Source organism: Acanthochromis polyacanthus, chromosome 12 (assembly GCF_021347895.1).
Source record: "Acanthochromis polyacanthus isolate Apoly-LR-REF ecotype Palm Island chromosome 12, KAUST_Apoly_ChrSc, whole genome shotgun sequence".
NCBI lineage: Eukaryota > Metazoa > Chordata > Actinopteri > Pomacentridae > Acanthochromis > Acanthochromis polyacanthus.
In genome coordinates this window covers 11,134,230-11,151,352 of record NC_067124.1, presented here as the reverse complement: position 1 = coordinate 11,151,352, position 17,123 = coordinate 11,134,230, and the positions used below count along the sequence as shown (strand labels likewise).

General features: G+C 41.1%; 1 protein-coding gene across 17 annotated transcripts in view; it reads right to left on the bottom strand.

The window, feature by feature from the left end:
• The window catches only part of plecb (plectin b), a 214,155-nt gene that overhangs the window by 22,396 nt on the left and 174,636 nt on the right, over window positions 1-17,123 (bottom strand). For 12 of the 17 annotated variants that reach the window (XM_051957222.1, XM_051957224.1, XM_051957223.1 and 9 more), the window contains 3 exons: window positions 16,900-16,998; window positions 10,685-14,038; window positions 1,638-8,533 (listed from right to left, as the gene is read on the bottom strand). In XM_051957222.1, coding sequence (XP_051813182.1) covers window positions 2,384-8,533; window positions 10,685-14,038; window positions 16,900-16,998 — 9,603 coding nt within the window. In that variant the 3' untranslated portion in view covers window positions 1,638-2,383. Of the gene's footprint in view, window positions 1-194; window positions 967-1,131; window positions 1,249-1,637; window positions 8,534-10,684; window positions 14,039-15,091; window positions 15,136-16,899; window positions 16,999-17,123 lie in introns of those variants that run through there. The other 5 variants (XM_051957230.1, XM_051957220.1, XM_051957231.1 and 2 more) reach the window with 4 other exon arrangements.

Here is a 17,123-nt window from a genome sequence, read left to right as displayed (position 1 = left end):
AATCATATATTGACCCAGCTGCTCTTCAGCTGTAATGATGTGACACTGATTTGCTTTCACATGGATGGATGAAATTATTTGACATGTCTTCTTCTTAATTACAAGTTTCCCATTTGTGTTACTGAAACTTAATACAGCAGTAGAGGAAACCTAGCTACAGATTAATATGTAATGATGTATAAATGACAAGAGTGCCCCTTCAAAGCATAATTTATTTACAACATAGTGTTATGTATACATACATTACAATCCTCACCATATCATTCAAAGCAGCATCTGCCCCATAAGCAAAACCAACCAGTTAGTCTGTGATATCTATATAATGCAAAAATCAAAATCAGCGCACTTACAACTGAAGGTGTTGTTATTTTACATGAACACTTCCCCCCCAATATCCTTTGTAAAGTTAGTAAAACATGCAAGTCAAATTCATTATATCAAAAACATAATGAAAACAAATGAAAAAGACTTATAGAAGTAAAACACTTGGAAGATGCATAACAGAAATACTTGATGTGGAAAAAAAGAACTATAGGCAAAATAAAACTTTGAGCTGTTTGAGTTAATTTGATATAATACATACATTCATACAATGTGGTGCTGTGTCAAACATGTCAATTCGCCAAATTCTTCTCATAGGCACTTTGGTGGAACTGAATTTGCAGTCAGAGATAATACAAAAATAGACTCAGTAGAGCAGTTAATTGAAGATATGTTGTTGTATTGCTATAGATAATTCTCATTAAAATTAATTGTACATGCAGAGGTGTGTATGGCCTGGAAGTGGTTTCTAAAAAAATATATCAAACACATATATCACTATTAGCATTCAAGTAATAAATACATGAAAAAGGGGTAATGAATGAAGAGTGTTCCTATAAAGGTATCCCAAGATGGTGTTGGCTCAGTCTCTGCTTTCTTGAAGTGTGATGTACAATGGAAGAAAGGACATACTCAATGGCAGATCTAGAAACAAAAGAAAATAACTATGAAACATACCAAAATTAACCAAAACATGCAGCAAGAAAAACTGAACTAAATTAAAATTATAAACAAATGAGATGGAAATTGGCTGTATGTTTTTGCAAATGAAATGAAAATGAAAATATTTAACATGTTTTTGAACTGTACCTGTGGTCCTGTGTGAGGATGACCAGGACTCACGAATCCATCCAAGGTGAGGGGATCGACTGCTCCGCCCAACTGTGTATCTGTGTTCGGATGTTGGATTTTGAACGACTGGGGCAGCTGTGAAAAACAAAGAGGATTTTTAAAAAAAAAAGCAGTAATGGGAGATCTGGGCAGAAAAAGTTTACTTATGATGTCACATTGTGGTTGGTAGTGTGTGAGATAGCTGAAAAAATGGCTCTAATCTGGACTTTGAGATGTGATCAAAATCAAATGAAGCAAGCAGACAATAAAACAAACATAAGGAAAATTAAAATAAATAATTTCAACTTACAAGAATGAAAATAACAGAAGACGGGTCTGTGAGGGAGAGCAGGATCAAGTCTGACATCATCTTGGGATTTACCCGGAACACTTGATTGAGGTCGAATATGAAACAATGTTGGAGTGAACTCAAAGGAAGCAAAAGTTCACTGAATGGCACAAAGTAATGACAGATGTAAAACTGCTTTCAGGAAAGTCTGCATAATTTTAATTCTGGCTCTTCTTTTCAGCGTTGCATTCTTGTAGTGTCTTGTTTTGTAGTGTCTCACAGGTGTTGCGATTCACTGGGTACAGCATACAGTTACCCAGGCAACTTATAAAATAAAAACATGGACATGTACTTGTCCATACTCTATACAAACATTCAGAAATTTTGAAGGCATATGTATATATATCTATTAGTTAAAAACATTAGAAGTCTATTGACATTTGGTGTCTCATTACTAGTACTTTCAAAAAAGATAAAAATAGACAAATATTCTTGAATTTCAAAGAAAACAAGGATTACTGGAAAAATATTTCTGTCTGACAAACAAAGTATATATTAGTTTCATAAAGCACAAGTATGCATCATTTTAACAAGTGTAAAATGAAAACTAAAGTCACTTAAAAAACTGCAGAAATGTCATGCTTTGCTTTGAAAAATAGAAACTGACTTGCAATCAGTACTAAGAAAAAAGAATTTAATATTTTATGTGTCTTGTAATGCTTGGTTCCTCTATATATGAGCAAATGTTTAAACAGATGTCATGGAAAAAAATCAATAGCCTAGGCAATTCTTCAATTCAATTTGTGACCACATGCAAAGTAGAATAAATAAATTATATTTTCTTTGTTACTGTAACTATTATTTCCTGTTAGAAATGCAACTGTAAAGTGCATTAGTACTGATGGTTCTAGGTCACAAGTTATTAGAAAGAGAACTAGCTAATCAGAATCTGCGGCTGTAGCTAGAAGAGGATGTGAAGGTGGAGGAGGAGAGGTTCATGCTGAAGCCAGAGCCAGCATCAAAACTGCCTCTTCTAGAGCCTGTTCGGGATCCGGTCCTTGAGCCAGTTCGAGAGCCATATGCAGATCCAGGACCACTGGCATTGTAGGGACTGTAGAGGCCTTTGCTGGACTGGGAGGAGGCTTCCAGAAGCCTTTGACTAGATCCTTCCTCAACCATGCTTTTGTCCATGGCATCTTTGAAGGAGATTTTCAGCTTGGTTTTTGGACATGTTAGATATTTAGAATATGCGCTGACATCTCTCAGCTTCTGAGCTGTGCGGGCATCGATTGTGCCCTTCCTGATGGATTCATCAAGTGACACTCTGCCCTCGACACTGGGCTCAATAAGTCCACCGGTCAGATATTGGACCTCAAGGAAACGCTGGCCAGCCTCATAATACAACCAGCCCTTCTTTAGAGCCTGGGAGGCAGACATCCTTTCTTTAGTTCTCGGATCTTCAAATCCATTGTATGCTTTTTGAGCCAGGTTAAGGCGGTCAACCATGGCTTTATCCACAAGGCCTTTTTCTGTGGCATCTGCAACTGAGAATCTTTCTCCACTTGTGGGGTCAATTATTCCCCCCGTGCAGGCTTGGGCCTCCAACAGTCTCTGGCCTGTGATATTGTCTACCACATTTCTGTGCATTGCCTCAGTGATAGAGATCTTCTCCAGTGTGTCTGTGTCCAGTATTCCTGCTATGGGGCCAGTCTCCTCTGTTGGGTCATTCCAAATAACTGCAGGTGCTTTCATGGAGGGTATAGGGCTCATGGGAGAAGAGTAGGTGGAACCAGTGGTGGAACCAAAAGAGGACGAGCGTGATCGGAAGCCTCCCATGTTGCCAGAAAGCATGTCAGCAAACTCTGTGATGGACAGGTTGCCAGCTCGGTATGTATCAAGAGCATTCTGATCAATAAGTCCACGAGAAAGAGCATCATCAACATCGTACTGTCTCCCTGACCTCCTGTCAATGATAATGGACTTTACAGTACCATCAGAGGATGTCATTGTGATCTCTTCCCATTCACACTCCTGCTCAGCAAGCTCAAGGTAGGTTTGGTGGTCAATGAGCCCTTTCCTATAGGCTTCATACACAGTCATTTCTTTGCCTGTCTCTGGGTCTACAATGACAACTCTGCGTTTACGAACTGAGGATTTGGAGGAGGTCTTCCTTTCCCGCTTCTTTTCTTTGAGCAGCAGGAGCACCAGTCCTGTGTCAGGGTCAGTGATACATCTCTCCATCAGCTGGAGGTAGGTTAGGTTTTCCTCAGTGTTAGGATCAAAGAAGCCTTTGGTGTCATCAGATGGATCTGTCAGGATCTCATTCATTTCCTCATCAAAGAAGCCACGTTTGTAGGCCACCTCAACTGGCACACGGTGACTTTCCTCTGGGTCGATGATTCCACCAGTGGCAATCTGGGCTTCCAGGAGACGGATACCATGATCTTTAAGGATGAGCCCCTTTTTCATGGCCTGAAACAAGGAAATTGTCCTGCCAGAATAAGGATCTCTATATCCTGTCACTGCACGCTCAGCAGAGAGAAGCTTGTCTTTGAATTCTGGGCCCACAATTCCCATCTTCACTGCTTCATTGACAGTCAGTTTGAGGTTTTTGATTGGATCAATGACATACCCTGTGGCTGCCTGGGCCTCAAGGAGTTCAAATGCAGTGCCTGGCCTAATCATGTTCTTCTTCATGGCCTGGTAAATTGATAAACGTTCCTTTGAGGGTTCCAAAAACACACCAGCAATACAGCCTGTGCCCTCAAGGTACCTTGATAGCCTATTGCTAACCTCCTCCACTGAAATAAGGCCTTCATTCAGTTCAGTGACGGTCTGCTGGTCAATAATTTGTGAGCGCAGCAGTTCCTCCATTGTGATCTGTTTTCTCAGACCCTTGAAGGTCAGCCTCTTGTCTCCCAGGGAGAGCAGGCGCAAGCCACCATCTAACTTGCACCTCTTTAGCAGCTCAGCATATGACACTTTCTCATTAGTGACAGGGTCAGTGAATCCTTTAACATCATCATTCAGTCTCTCGTTGGTTTCCTTGTTGATATAGCCTCTTTGCATGGCAACGTCTGCTGGCAGGTGGAACTGGAATTCGGGATCAATAATACCACCAGTGGCAGTTTGTGCCTCTATCATTTTTAGAGCATAATCCACTGGCACAAGATCCTTTTTCATGGCCTGGAAAAGGGATATGACTTTCCCACTGTAGGGATCTTTGTATCCTGTAACAGCTCGTTCAGCTGAAAGAAGTTTGTCGTGGATCTCAGGGCCAACAACACCTTTACGAACAGCTTCATCAACAGTGAGTGTCTCATTCTTTACTGGATCTACAATGAATCCTGTTGCAGCTTGTGCTTCCAGGAGGCTGAGGCCGATTTCTGGTTGAATAAAACCTCTCTTCATGGCCTGGTATATGCTTATCTTGGAGCTTGAGTCAGTTGTGACCCCAGCTACACAGCCTGTGCCATAGAGATACTGTTTCACACTGGTCATCTCCATAATGTCACGGATATCTCTCTTGCCCTGTTTAAGAAGGTTGTATGTCTCCAAGTCAATGATGCGAGCATTGTAGAGTTCTTCAATTGTTATTCTTCTCCTTATGGTCTTATATGACATTGGGCTATCAGTTCTCATGATCTCTCTTTGCTCCATGATTTCAATAATGATGATGATCATCCGCTCTTTAGTGATTTGACCAGAGCGATATTCATCCATGAGCTTCTGTCTTTCTTGCTGTGGAAGCAAATTTGAGTTCATGACATCCCAGAGGTTCATTGGTTTGTCAGAAAGGCCCTCAATTGGAATGTCAATTTTAGTGTCTGTCAACTCACTCTGAGTTTGTTCTTCTGTGTAGAGGTATGTCTTCTCCACAACAGTTGGAGACTGAGGCTTGGAGAGTGGGAGCATGCACAGGCCTGTTTCTTTATCTCTGTGGCATTTGTCTTTAAGCTGTCTGTAGGTTACATTCTCATCAGTTTCTGGGTCTGTGAAAGCCTTGTTATCATCAGATGGTTCACACAGGGTTTTGGCAATTTCTTTACTGAAAATTTTCTTCTGATATGCAACATCAGTGGGGACACGGTGGCTGTTTACAACATCAATGATTCCCCCACTGACCATTTGTGCATCCAACAAGGGCATGGCATGCTCTTTGAGGATTAGATCCTTTTGCATTGCCTCAAAGAGAGAGATTTTGTTGCCTGTGAATGGATCTTTATAGCCAGTGACAGCTTTCTCTGCTGAGAGGAGTTTTTCATGTAACTCTGGACCAACAAGGCCTGACTTCACTGCCTCATCTACTGAGAGGTATTGATTCCTTACCGGATCTACAATGAACCCAGATCCAGCCTGAGCTTCAAGAAGTGAAAGACCAGTGTTGTGCCGAAGGAGCTTTTTCTTCATAGCTTGATAAATGCTTATTTTCTCTTTTGTGGGTTCTAGGTAGATGCCAGCAATGCTGTCAGAGCCCTGGAGGTATTTGTTGACACTAGGATTCTCACTGACTTGCTTAGGTGTTATTTTGACTTGTTGAAGGAGGTCAAGGGTTTCTTCGTCAATGATTTTGGAATCACATAGAGAGCTTGCTGGAACAGGAGCTCTGAGTCCCTTGAAGCTGGACTTTTCTTGTTTCTTGGCCTCTTTCTCATTTACAACTGTGATAATAATCTTAATTATCTTTTCAATTGTAAACTTTCCTGACCTAAACTGTCTGAGCAGGTCAAGTCTCTCTTCCTCAGTGAGATATTCAGAGTTGATAATGTCCCACAGGGTCATCTTCCTGCCCTTAAATGGCCCTGAGTCAAGCTCCACAGTTGCCTGAGTCATAGCCTCTTTAGTCTGGGCTTCACTGTATGTTGGCTCCTCCTTAGCATTGATTGCTTTATCAGAAAGAGGCAGGAGTTGGAGACCAGTTTTCTTGTCAGTGACGCATCTTTTGAAGAGCTGTGCGTATGTGACATTTTCTTTTGTGTTGGGGTCAAAGAAGCATTTGGTCTCATCAGTGGGACTGCTCAGAGCCTGCTTCATTTCATCATCAAAGTAACTTCTCTTGCAAGCCACATCATGAGGAATACGATGGCTCTTTACCGGATCAATGATGCCACCAGTAGTCATCTGGGCATCAAGCAGCCGGATTCCTTGCTCTTTAGGTATGAGGTCTTTTTTCATTGCCTGGAAAAGAGAGACAGTCTTTCCAGTGTAAGGATCTTTGTAACCTGTAACGGCTCTCTCTGCAGATAGGAGCTTTTCGTGCAGCTCAGGACCAACAACACCAGCTTTGACAGCTTCGTCAACAGTGTACTTCTGATTATGAACAGGGTCAACCACGTAGCCTGTTCCTGCCTGAGCTTCAAGCATATTCAAGGCAGGTCCTGCCCTCATCATGTCCTTCTTCAAAGCTTCATAGAAGGACATTGTTGCCTTGGACGAGTCAATGACTACACCTGCAATGCAGTTTGTACCCTTCAGTGCTTTGTGGACAGGCTCCATTTCAGAGACCTCTTTGACTGTCTTATTGCCCTTTTGCAATTTGTTGTACAGGTCTTTGTCAATGATTTTAGACTCCACAAGCTCAGTAGCAGGGACAGGTGCTCTCAGACCATCAAAGGTGATTTCGTTTTTCTTCTCTTTCTCCTCGGCCACAGTAATTACAATCTTAATGATCTTTTCGATTGTGATTTTTCCTGTCTTGTACTGACGGAGAAGATCTTTCTTCTGGTCTTCAGTAAAGTACTCAGAGTTGATTATCTCCCAAATAGTGACAGTCTTTCCCTTAAATCTTCCAAATGGCACAGAGACAGTTGTTTTGCTGAACACATCCTTGGTCTCTTCCTCAGTGTACATACTAGAGCACTGGGCAGCTTTGTCTGTGATTGGCAGGAGTAACAGACCAGTCTCGGGGTCAGTGGTGCATCTTGTCATTAGTTCAGAATATGTCAAAGGTTCCTGAGTGCTGGGGTCAAAGTATCCCTTTGTGTCATCTGAGGGTTTTTCCATCATCTTATTCATTTCTGCATCATACTGTCCCTGTTTGTAGGCTGTTGCATGGGGTACACGGTGACTGTTGATAGGATCTACTATACCACCAGTTGCAACCTGAGCTTCAAGAACTCTGATGGCTTGATCATGTTCTACCAGACCCTTCTTCATGGCTTCAAAGACTGAGATCTTCCCACCGCTGTATGGATCTTTGTAGCCAACAACAGCTCTCTCAGCTGAAAGCATTTTGTTGTGGAGTTCAGGACCAATCACTTCTTTCTTGACAGCCTCATTAACAGAAAGTTTCTGGTTCTTGATGGGGTCTAAAATGTAGCCTGTGGCTGCCTGTGCTTCAAGAAGGACCATGGCTGTGCCAGGGGTAATCATCTTCTCTTTTGATGCTTGATAGATTGACATTTTTTGATTAGATGGGGTCAAGACACCAGCAATGGGATTCTTTCCTTTAAGAATTTGTTTTAGATTTTCAGTTTCACCAAGCTCTTGAACAGTGGTTTTGCCATTTTTGAGCTTGTCAAATTCCTTCTTGGGTAAAAGACCAAGGTCAAAAAGTCTGCTTGCATTTACCTTATCACGAATGCCATCAAAAGCCATTGGATCTGGTTTCTTGTCCACGCCATCTAACTCAACAGCACTACGACCATTAATGATCCCCTGTTTATCAGTCTGAATATCAATTTCTTTTTTGGGCTGGTCTTTCTGGGCTTTCTCAAGCTGTTGCAGCTTCTCACGCAATTTCTGGTTCTCTTCTGCAAGAATTTTTTCCTGTTCTTTTCTCTTCTTCTCCAGTTCTTGCATTTCTTTCTGCCTGTTCTGCATTTCTTTCTCAGCTTCTTTCTGTTTACTGAGGGCTACGTCCATGGTAGCCTGAAGCTTCTTCTTCTCCTCCTCCATCTGCTGTCTCTGGCGTTCTTGTTCATCTTTAAGAGCCTTGGCCTTTTTCACCTCCTCCTCAAACTGGCTCTCCAGCCTCTTTTTCTCATCTTCAATTAGCTTCTCTTTCTTTAAAAGCATTTCCTTTTCTGTCAGGAATGTCTGCTGGAGCACTGTCTTCTCGTGCTCCATTTGTTTCTGCTGTGCATCAGCCATCTGACAGAGAAGAGTAGAAAACATTAGTTAAAATAGGTTTATAGCTGTGGCACATAATAAAGTTAACATTTAATTGAAATAGTTTATTTTGTTTATGAAAACGTTTTATACAGTGCACTCTGCTTATGCACATGGAGCTAAAATAATTACTAAATTAAGTTATATTCTATGTCTGTTTTGTTTAAATTTATTAATTTTATCATATATTCTGGATAAGGAGTTTTTGTACTGATGTAACTGTATAATTCAGAGAACAGTGTCAATGACATTTCTCAATTAAAAATTGTACAGTAACTATACAGTTAAGTATTGAGTGGTGTCACAAGGCAGCTACTCCAACTCAATACAATGATTGGCCAACATTTTTACATGAATACTGTTCCTTAAACCATTTGAACAGATCAAATGTCTAACATTATTATATGTACCCAACTTGTCATGTGTGCAGCATGGACAACAACTCCAGGTATTTGTCTACCTGGAGTTGTTGTGCAGCATGGATAACAACTCCAGGTATTTTACTACCTAAAGTGCACAATGCAAAATCATACAATGTATCTGCAAAAAAAATAACTGTGTTCAAACTAGTACATTCCTATTTTTTCTTAGTGATTTTGCTGTGAATGGTGAATTCAAACTGGACTCATAACTTTTTGGACCCAAAACATTTTGTTAAAGATATCCCAAATGTGTTGAAATGAATAAAGAGAAAAATTGAGAAACGTCATTGACATGTGCACTCTGGAATTATGAAGCATTAACTCAAGACAGTCTGCACGTGTTCTATAAATGTAAAAGTTGTATAAACTAACAATAACAGAGTAGACTTTTGTGTTGATTCTGGTTACAGTAAAATCCGTCAGACTTTAACACCTCTGTGATGAACACGGTTTGCCAGAATGCTATTGTGTTTTCTCTCACTTGTTTGGATAGAGAATTTTTGCGGTGGCTTTCTATTCAGTGAAGTGCTTTAGATGTGTGTATTTGGTATTCCCTTATGGATAGCTATTTCATGCATGTATCCCACTTGTAGGTATTACAACAGATATTTTGAATATGATTTTTAAAATTTTAAATGTCTAGTTTGCATAGACTCTTGGGAGTAACTTGCTCAAATTTTAAGAGTGCTTTTTTTCACTGTAACTCCCCCTGTGTATTCTGATAGTGAAGAGAATAACTATTCCAACAGTGCAACCAATGCTGTCCAAGGTGGATTCTAAATATTACTATGGTATTGGCATGCTTCCTACCATAGCAGTGCTCCTTCCTGCTACTAGGGGTGATGGATAAATGTAGAGGTACGGATGGATGATAAAACTAACTTATCCCTGTTAGGAATGAAATGAGAGCTGCTCATGTCTTTTGGATGAACTGATGCACACTAGTAGACATCATGGTTGGGTCAGATTGTGGGCAGAATGGACAGGATGAGTAGGTCAAATATTTTACGATGTTAATGTTGGTGGCATGCATTTGTGGACAAATGTAAACACATATATTTGCTGGAATGGAGTCAAGATTTCCTGGATGTCTTCATCTGTCAACACAACATTCAGAAAAAAATACTGAGTATTATGACAAAGCATGGTTGACTGTTGGTGAAAATGCTTTTCTTAGTCATGAAAAGGCGAAGTAATACTCCAAATCTGGTCAAAAAATGTACTTGTCTTAGAAGTAATTTTGTTAAGGGTTATGTGAAATCTTATATTGAAGTCTTTCAAATTGCTAAGTCTTGATTTATTTACACATTTTTAGCCGAAATGTAACAACAACAATAATCATAATAATAACAACAACAACAACAATACACTGATATAACTAAGTGCTTCAATCCAATTTCCAATAATGTAGCTATAATATATGAGGTAATTCGAGCTAATCTAAAACTGAGTTTTGAACCTGAAAAAAAAGAAATCAAGCATGTCTGAAAATGAACATTCCGGGGTATGAAGGGACATTCAGGATGCGATCTGCATGAGCACAGTGCACTGTAAAAAAATCAAATTTAAATCATATAGAAAATCAGAAATATGGTTTCATGATTAGTAAAATCAGAGAAAGGAATAGAGGAAATTTTAAGAAGGAAGTGAGTTAGTTCTTAGAGTTAACAATGACATAAGCTGCTATGTTATGCCATTTTTAACACAATACCTCTTTAGACTTATTTTGAAGTTCTTCAGCCTCCTTTTTCAGTCTAGCCTTCTCATTCTCTAGGTCTGCGATAGATTTGCGTAAATCGTCAGCCTCTTTGCTCGTATTTAGTCTCTGGACTTCCAGTTTTTCCACTACAGTCATTTTTTCCTTGGTGGCAATCTCAGTCTCATGAAGACGGGCAGCGATCGTATCAGCCTGTTTCTTGAATTTTTTGGCCTCTTCTTCAGCTTTGGCTTGGGCTTCGCTGAGTTGATAAACTTGTAGTTTGAGTTTTTCTGCTTCTGCTGTGATCTCCAACTGCCTTTTCCTCTCTGCTTCCAGTGACTTCTGGTATTCCTCAGTTTCTTCCTCCAGACGCTGCTGCATTAATTGTTTATCCTGCAGCAGCTTTTGGGCCTGCTCCTGAGCCAAGTCTTTCTGCCTTTGTAGCAGCTCTGCTTCAGCTCGTAATCTAGAAGCTTCTTGTATGGCTTGCATTTTCTCTTTGAGCATTTTATCAGCAAGAGCTCGCTGCTGATTGAGGTCGTCTTCTGCAATCTGCCTCAAGCGTGCAGCTTCTTGGGCTTCTACGCTAAGTCTGGCAGCGTCCTGCGAAAGCTTTTTCATATTCTCAGCCTCTTCAGCAAGGAATTTTTGTACGTTATCCTTGTCTTTCTTGATAAGACGCTGATTTTCCTCTTCAATTCTGATTTTCAGTTTGAGTAGTTCCTCCATCTGAACCTTGACTTTGAACAGTTCCTCCTCCACCTGAGCCCTTTGTTTGACAGCATCGTCCACCTCGTCCTTCAGTCGCTGCAGCTCATCATCCAGGAGAGATTTCTGTTTATCAGTTTCATCGAGCTTGAGTTTAACCTTTGTGAGCTCCAGCTCCACTTGAGACTTTTGCTTTAACGTTTGCTCTGCCAGTTTTTTGTGCTTTACCATTTCAGCATCAGCTTGTTGCTTCTGCTTCAGTGCTGCAGCTTCTGCTTGCTTTCGTTTCTCAGCTTCAATTTCCGCCTCCTTTCTCAACCTTTCAGCATCTTCTTGAGCTTTTGCTTGGTTCGCGGCTTCTTGCTCAGCAGCTGATTTTTGTCGCTCTGCCTCCTCCGCCTGTTGACGAAGGAGAGCTGCCTCTCTTTCGGCCTTCTCCTTAGCAGCCTCTGCCGCTTTGGCAAGCTTCTTGGCTTTCTCATACTCTTCTTTAAGCTTCTTCTGCATGATGCTGTCTTCCTTCTGTTGAGCAAGGACACTTTGGACTTGCTGCTCAGCTGCACTGCATTTTAGAGCTGCTTGTTGGGCTACAACAATCTGTTTTTCTGCTTCTATATCAGCCTCATCTTTCTGCTTTTTGGCTTCTTCTGCTTTCTTTTTCAGGCGTTCGAGCTCATCTTGGGCTGCCTTACGTTGTCTGGCTGCCTCTTCTTCTGCAGCAGCAATCTTCTTAACCTTCTCCTCTGCTTCCCTTCTTCTCTTCTCCTCCTCGAGGGCAAGCTTCCTTAGTTTCTCAGCCTCCTCCTGTGCTCTGAGCTTGCTTTGTTGAGTTTCCTCTGCAATGTTTTTCAGTTTATTCAGTTCTAGCTCAAGATCAAGTTTTCCAGATGAAGCCTTTTCAAAATTCAGCTTAAGAATTCGGATTTCCTCTTCAACAACTCGCCTCTGTTTGAGTGTGTCATCCACTATTGCCTTTTGTCGTTCCATTTCGGCTTCAGATGATTTTTTGAGCAGGACTATCTTTTCGTCAATGTCTTGCTTGTGCTGGTTGGCCTGGTCTTCAAGAGCTTTCCTCTGGTAAGCCTCATCCTCAGCTTGTCGCCGGAGTCGCTCGTTTTCAGCTTCCTTTTCTTTCAGGGCAATTTCAGCCTCCGTCTTTAACCGGGTGGCATCACTGATTGCAGCCAGCTTCTCCTTGAGAATCCTTTCAGCCTCGGCTCTCTGACGAGCTGCTTCTTCCTCAGCAACTTGCCTCTGATGCTTGGCCTCCTCTGCGATGGCTCTGAGCTTGCTGGCCTCATCAGACAGGTCCCTCATCTTGGCAGCTTCTGCCTCAAGAAGTTGTTTGCTCTTCTCTGTGTTGGACATGGTCTCCTCTTCTAACCTAGATTTCATTGAACTGAGTACTTCCATTTCACTCCTGACTTTGGCAAGTTCATCTTCCAGTTGTTTCCTTTGTTGCTGAGCTGCAGCGACTTCATTCTTCAGGCGGTAAAGTTCATCTTCAAGGAGAGATCTCTGCTGTTCTGCATTGTCAAAGTCTGCCCTAAGTCTAATGAGTTCCTGTTCTGCAGTGAGTTTCTGTTGAGCTGTGTTCTCGGCGACCTTCCTCTGCCTCTCAAGCTCTTTCTCGGCCATCTCCTTCTGCTTCAGGGCTGAGTCCTCAGCTTTGGCTCTCTTCTTCGCCTCACGCTCTGCCTCCTCCTTTTGTTTCTCAGCTTCTTCTTGAGCGAGGCTCTTTTGGTGAGCTTCTTCTTCAGCTTGGAGTCTCAGGCGAAGGGCCTCGTTAGCTTTCTGTCTCCATTTATCAAGTTCTTTTTCCGCCTCTTCTCTGGCCTTTTCTGCATCCTCCTGTTGTTTCTTGAGTCGCGATGCTTCCTGTTGCAGCTGAACAACAGCACCATGCTCTTGCTTGAGTGATTCCTCTAACTTTGAGGTCTTTTCAACAAAAGAGATGTGTTTGCTCTGGAGCTCAGCGGCAGCGCTCTTCTGGGCTGCTTCATGAGCAATCTTGATTTGTGTTTCCTTTTCAACCTCTGCTTTCTTCACTTGTCTTTCAGCCTCCTCTGCCTGCCTCCTGAGGTTTTCAAGGTCTTCCAGAGCTTTCTGTTTTTGCTTTGCGGCTTCTTTTTCTGCTTCAGATTTGCGTTTGAGTTCATCCTCAGCCATGCGCTTTTTCTGTGTCTCTTCATTAACTTGTTTGCGGAGCTTTTCAGCCTCATCCTGGGCAGCCTTTCTGAGTTTCTCAGCTTCATTTGCCTTATCGCGAAGTTGCTTGAGCTCAGCTTCTGCAGTAGACTTTTGTTTTACTGTTGTTTCTAGTTGGATCCTGATGAGGCGGATTTCTTCCTCAATTTTCACACGGCTTTGAAGAGCTTCATCCACTTGTTGACTTTTGTCCTTGATCTGCTGATCTGAGAGGTTTTTCAGCTCATGCAGTTCCAGTTGAATGTTTTTCTTTTGCTTTTCTGCATCTACAGCAGCATTTTCTCTCTTGATTACTTCTTCCTGCATTTTGTGCTTCAGCTCTTGAGCCTCTTTCTGGGCTTTAGCAATGGCCTTTGCTTGAGCTTCAGCTAACTGCTTTTGTTTGTCTAACTCAGCCTGCATCTCGGCCATTTTTTTCTGTTCTTCCGCTTTGAGTTTCTCTGCAGCTTTCTGCATTAGTGGAAGCAAATGGTAAAGAAAGGATTATAATCAAGCATGACAGGTTAAAAGTAATACTTTACATTAACCAGCTCCTAAAAGAGCAAGTTCATGTACTGTATTACCAAGGCTATGTTAATGCTAAAATTAGCTCAAGGATTAAAAGATCAATCACTAGATGCAAATTAGATGCACATTCATCAAAGTGATGTTAAATTCACGATGCAATTAAAACAATCCATGACAAGACAATTCAGGGAAAATGGAAGCTCGGGGATGTAGCAATTAATGTATGGAAACAAAACATCACTTCACAACACAGCAAGAAAATCATATGGCATGCAGCTGTAGCTGTAGCTCTAAGTTTCTAAAACTGCATTATATCTAGGATTCTAAAACCATTTTGCTTTAATGCCAAGAAAATAGCCTAAATAATTTGTTGTATATTAATACATATGCATTTCCCACACATATTTATCATATAATCATTACTGAAATGTATGTCTTCAGTAGGTAGTAGATAATAGTGGGTTTCTGTTGAATCATTCAATTAAGGTGTTACATCTTTTACATTGTCTATGTGCGAATATTTTTTCAAGTATATATTAGAACAATCCACTCTTCATTCAAAACAAAGCCTAAATGCTTAATCTTAGAGTATTCTTCACATCATTCTATTAGACTGTTTCTCTCATCCCATGCACTGGGGGTTCTTTAAATCACTATTTGTGACAGAATAGAATAGAAAGGAAATCCTTAGTCAAAGTTAACAGGTTCAGATGAAGTCAGTATAAGCTAAGAAACCAGCTTGTGACCATAATAAGGTTAGAAAGCACAGTACATGAAGTAAATTAGGCTGACAATTTATAGTATGTACTGCCAATAAGGACATTAGTGACAAGGAGACAGTATTGCCCTATTTCTATAGCAGGCTGCAGGGAAAATAGAAAATAACTATGCGATGGAAAGTCAAAATGTAGTTTGAGAGAGACACAGATGTTGGGATGATAGAAGGAATGGAGATTATACAGTAAGTAGGTACTTGAAATACTGTATATAATTTACCTCTTTAATGCTCAAACAAGTTAAGCATTTATCATGGCAAAGCACTGGCAAGCAGTTAAGAGAAGCAAAGAAACAAACAAAACATCAGGGTTAGAAAATAATGTGAAACCTTAAATTTGTGTTCATCTAGAAAAAGAGAGCTGAAGACCATGATAACCTGAGCTGAACCATAGAGTCAGAACTTTGAGTTTAACCTCTGGAAAGTGGCCAGTGGGATAAGAAAGAAAAGGAAATTTAAAAGAAGTGAAAGAAAGAACCCCTTATTCTAACTACAATGGCTACGTTTATATGCAGTCAAAAACCCTTTCTTAACTGGAATATTAGCAATAACCCGGTTGCGTACGGCCATGTAAACACCCGCAAAAACCCGAATATGCTCATATTCGGGTTTTTAAAAACCAGAATAAGACCCCTGGGTAACTCCTTTTCTAACCGGAATATCTCGTCATATAAACGCGCATCGGAATATCCCCATAGAAAGAAACATTAGTTTGTGTTCTGCGCATGTTTCATCCGAAAGGAATCTTGGTCTTTTGAGTATGGCAACTACTTGTATGCCCAGGCGTGAACTAACCGTGATGTCACCCGTTGTTTTCAACGCCGAGAAAATGAAGCCCGGATTTTGCTACTTCCTGGTCGCCATTTCGGATTTTTTGGAGCCAGTGACGTAAAAAGCGTCATCAAACAGGCTGGACCAGAGAGCAACTCGGGGCAGGACCAGTCAATGGGACTGTCAATCAAGTATAGCCACAACCCCTGGCTCCGCCAACTTTAACGATTTATTTAAAATTCAGTATTGATTTATTTTAACATCGGCCACCTGATCTCTCATTTTGACCATGAAAACTAACGGGGAAAAAATTCCTGAGCTGTAGAAAATCAGTCTATCAAATTTTATTTTTTCCAAAAATGAATTGGGGTCAATGGAGCAAAAGCTTTTTGGAGCCAACCCTAGCGGACGGCATGACATTGCAAGTTTTTGACACTTCCGAGTGGGCTTCAATTTTGGAGCCAGATGCTATGTCCATCTTTATATACAGTCTATGTGTATGCCGCGTCTGGCGCGCGACCCACCGGAAATACACAAGGAGAGGTAAACAGACATGGCGAAACCCACATGCGGCACCACAGCGCCACACAGCGTCAGCACAGCATCACACAACAGGAGTAACTGTCTGTTTAGGCATGTAAACGGGTTATTCCAAATGTTTCAGAAACCGAAATATTGACCTTAACCCGAATATTGATGGCATATAAACGTAGTCAATATGACACAGCACACAAAATGGATGGAAATGGAGTCGCTAATACATGTATGAACATACTGTACATTGCACTGTATATATTTTTTCTAGGTTTAGACACTGAGAGTCATGATCTCAATAAATCCTACAACTGAATAATCTACTTCGATAGTGTATTCACTTGAACGTAGGCAAACTTCATCCATCTTATCTGTTCGCACTCATTTATTATTTTGAAATGGTTCATGTTTTAACTAACTGCATGTCTGGTTACAATCTGCACAGACGAAATATAATATCTTCCAAAAAATGTTTGCTTGTCTCAGGAATAGGTCAGCTACAGCATGCCAATGTTTCATGCATAACCTGTGCAAAGGAACTATTTGTCGTCCGTACATTAAATGTAGTGTATGAGTGTATGTATGTGAGAAACACACACAAAAGTGCATGCATTTTGGGGATCGGTAGGTATTCGTGTTTGCCGGTCAGTTGATTATTTGGCTGGTTGGTTAGGTTAATGTTAGAGTTAAGTTTGTTTGGGATCCTCAGGCAGTTGTCACGCACCTCCTCGTCCTCCAAGCGGCGCTGCGTGTCGGTGATGAACTTGATGTACTGACTAGTCAGAGTCATCAGCTCACTGTACCGAGTCCTCAGTGTTACATACTGAGGCAAAGAGAAGAAAACACTTAGAAATGTGTCAGCTTTAGGCATACAGTACTTCTTTCACAGCGACAGTAGCCAGTGGTTAAGTTGTCCTTCGTAAAAAAAAAAGAATTGAATACTTTCTA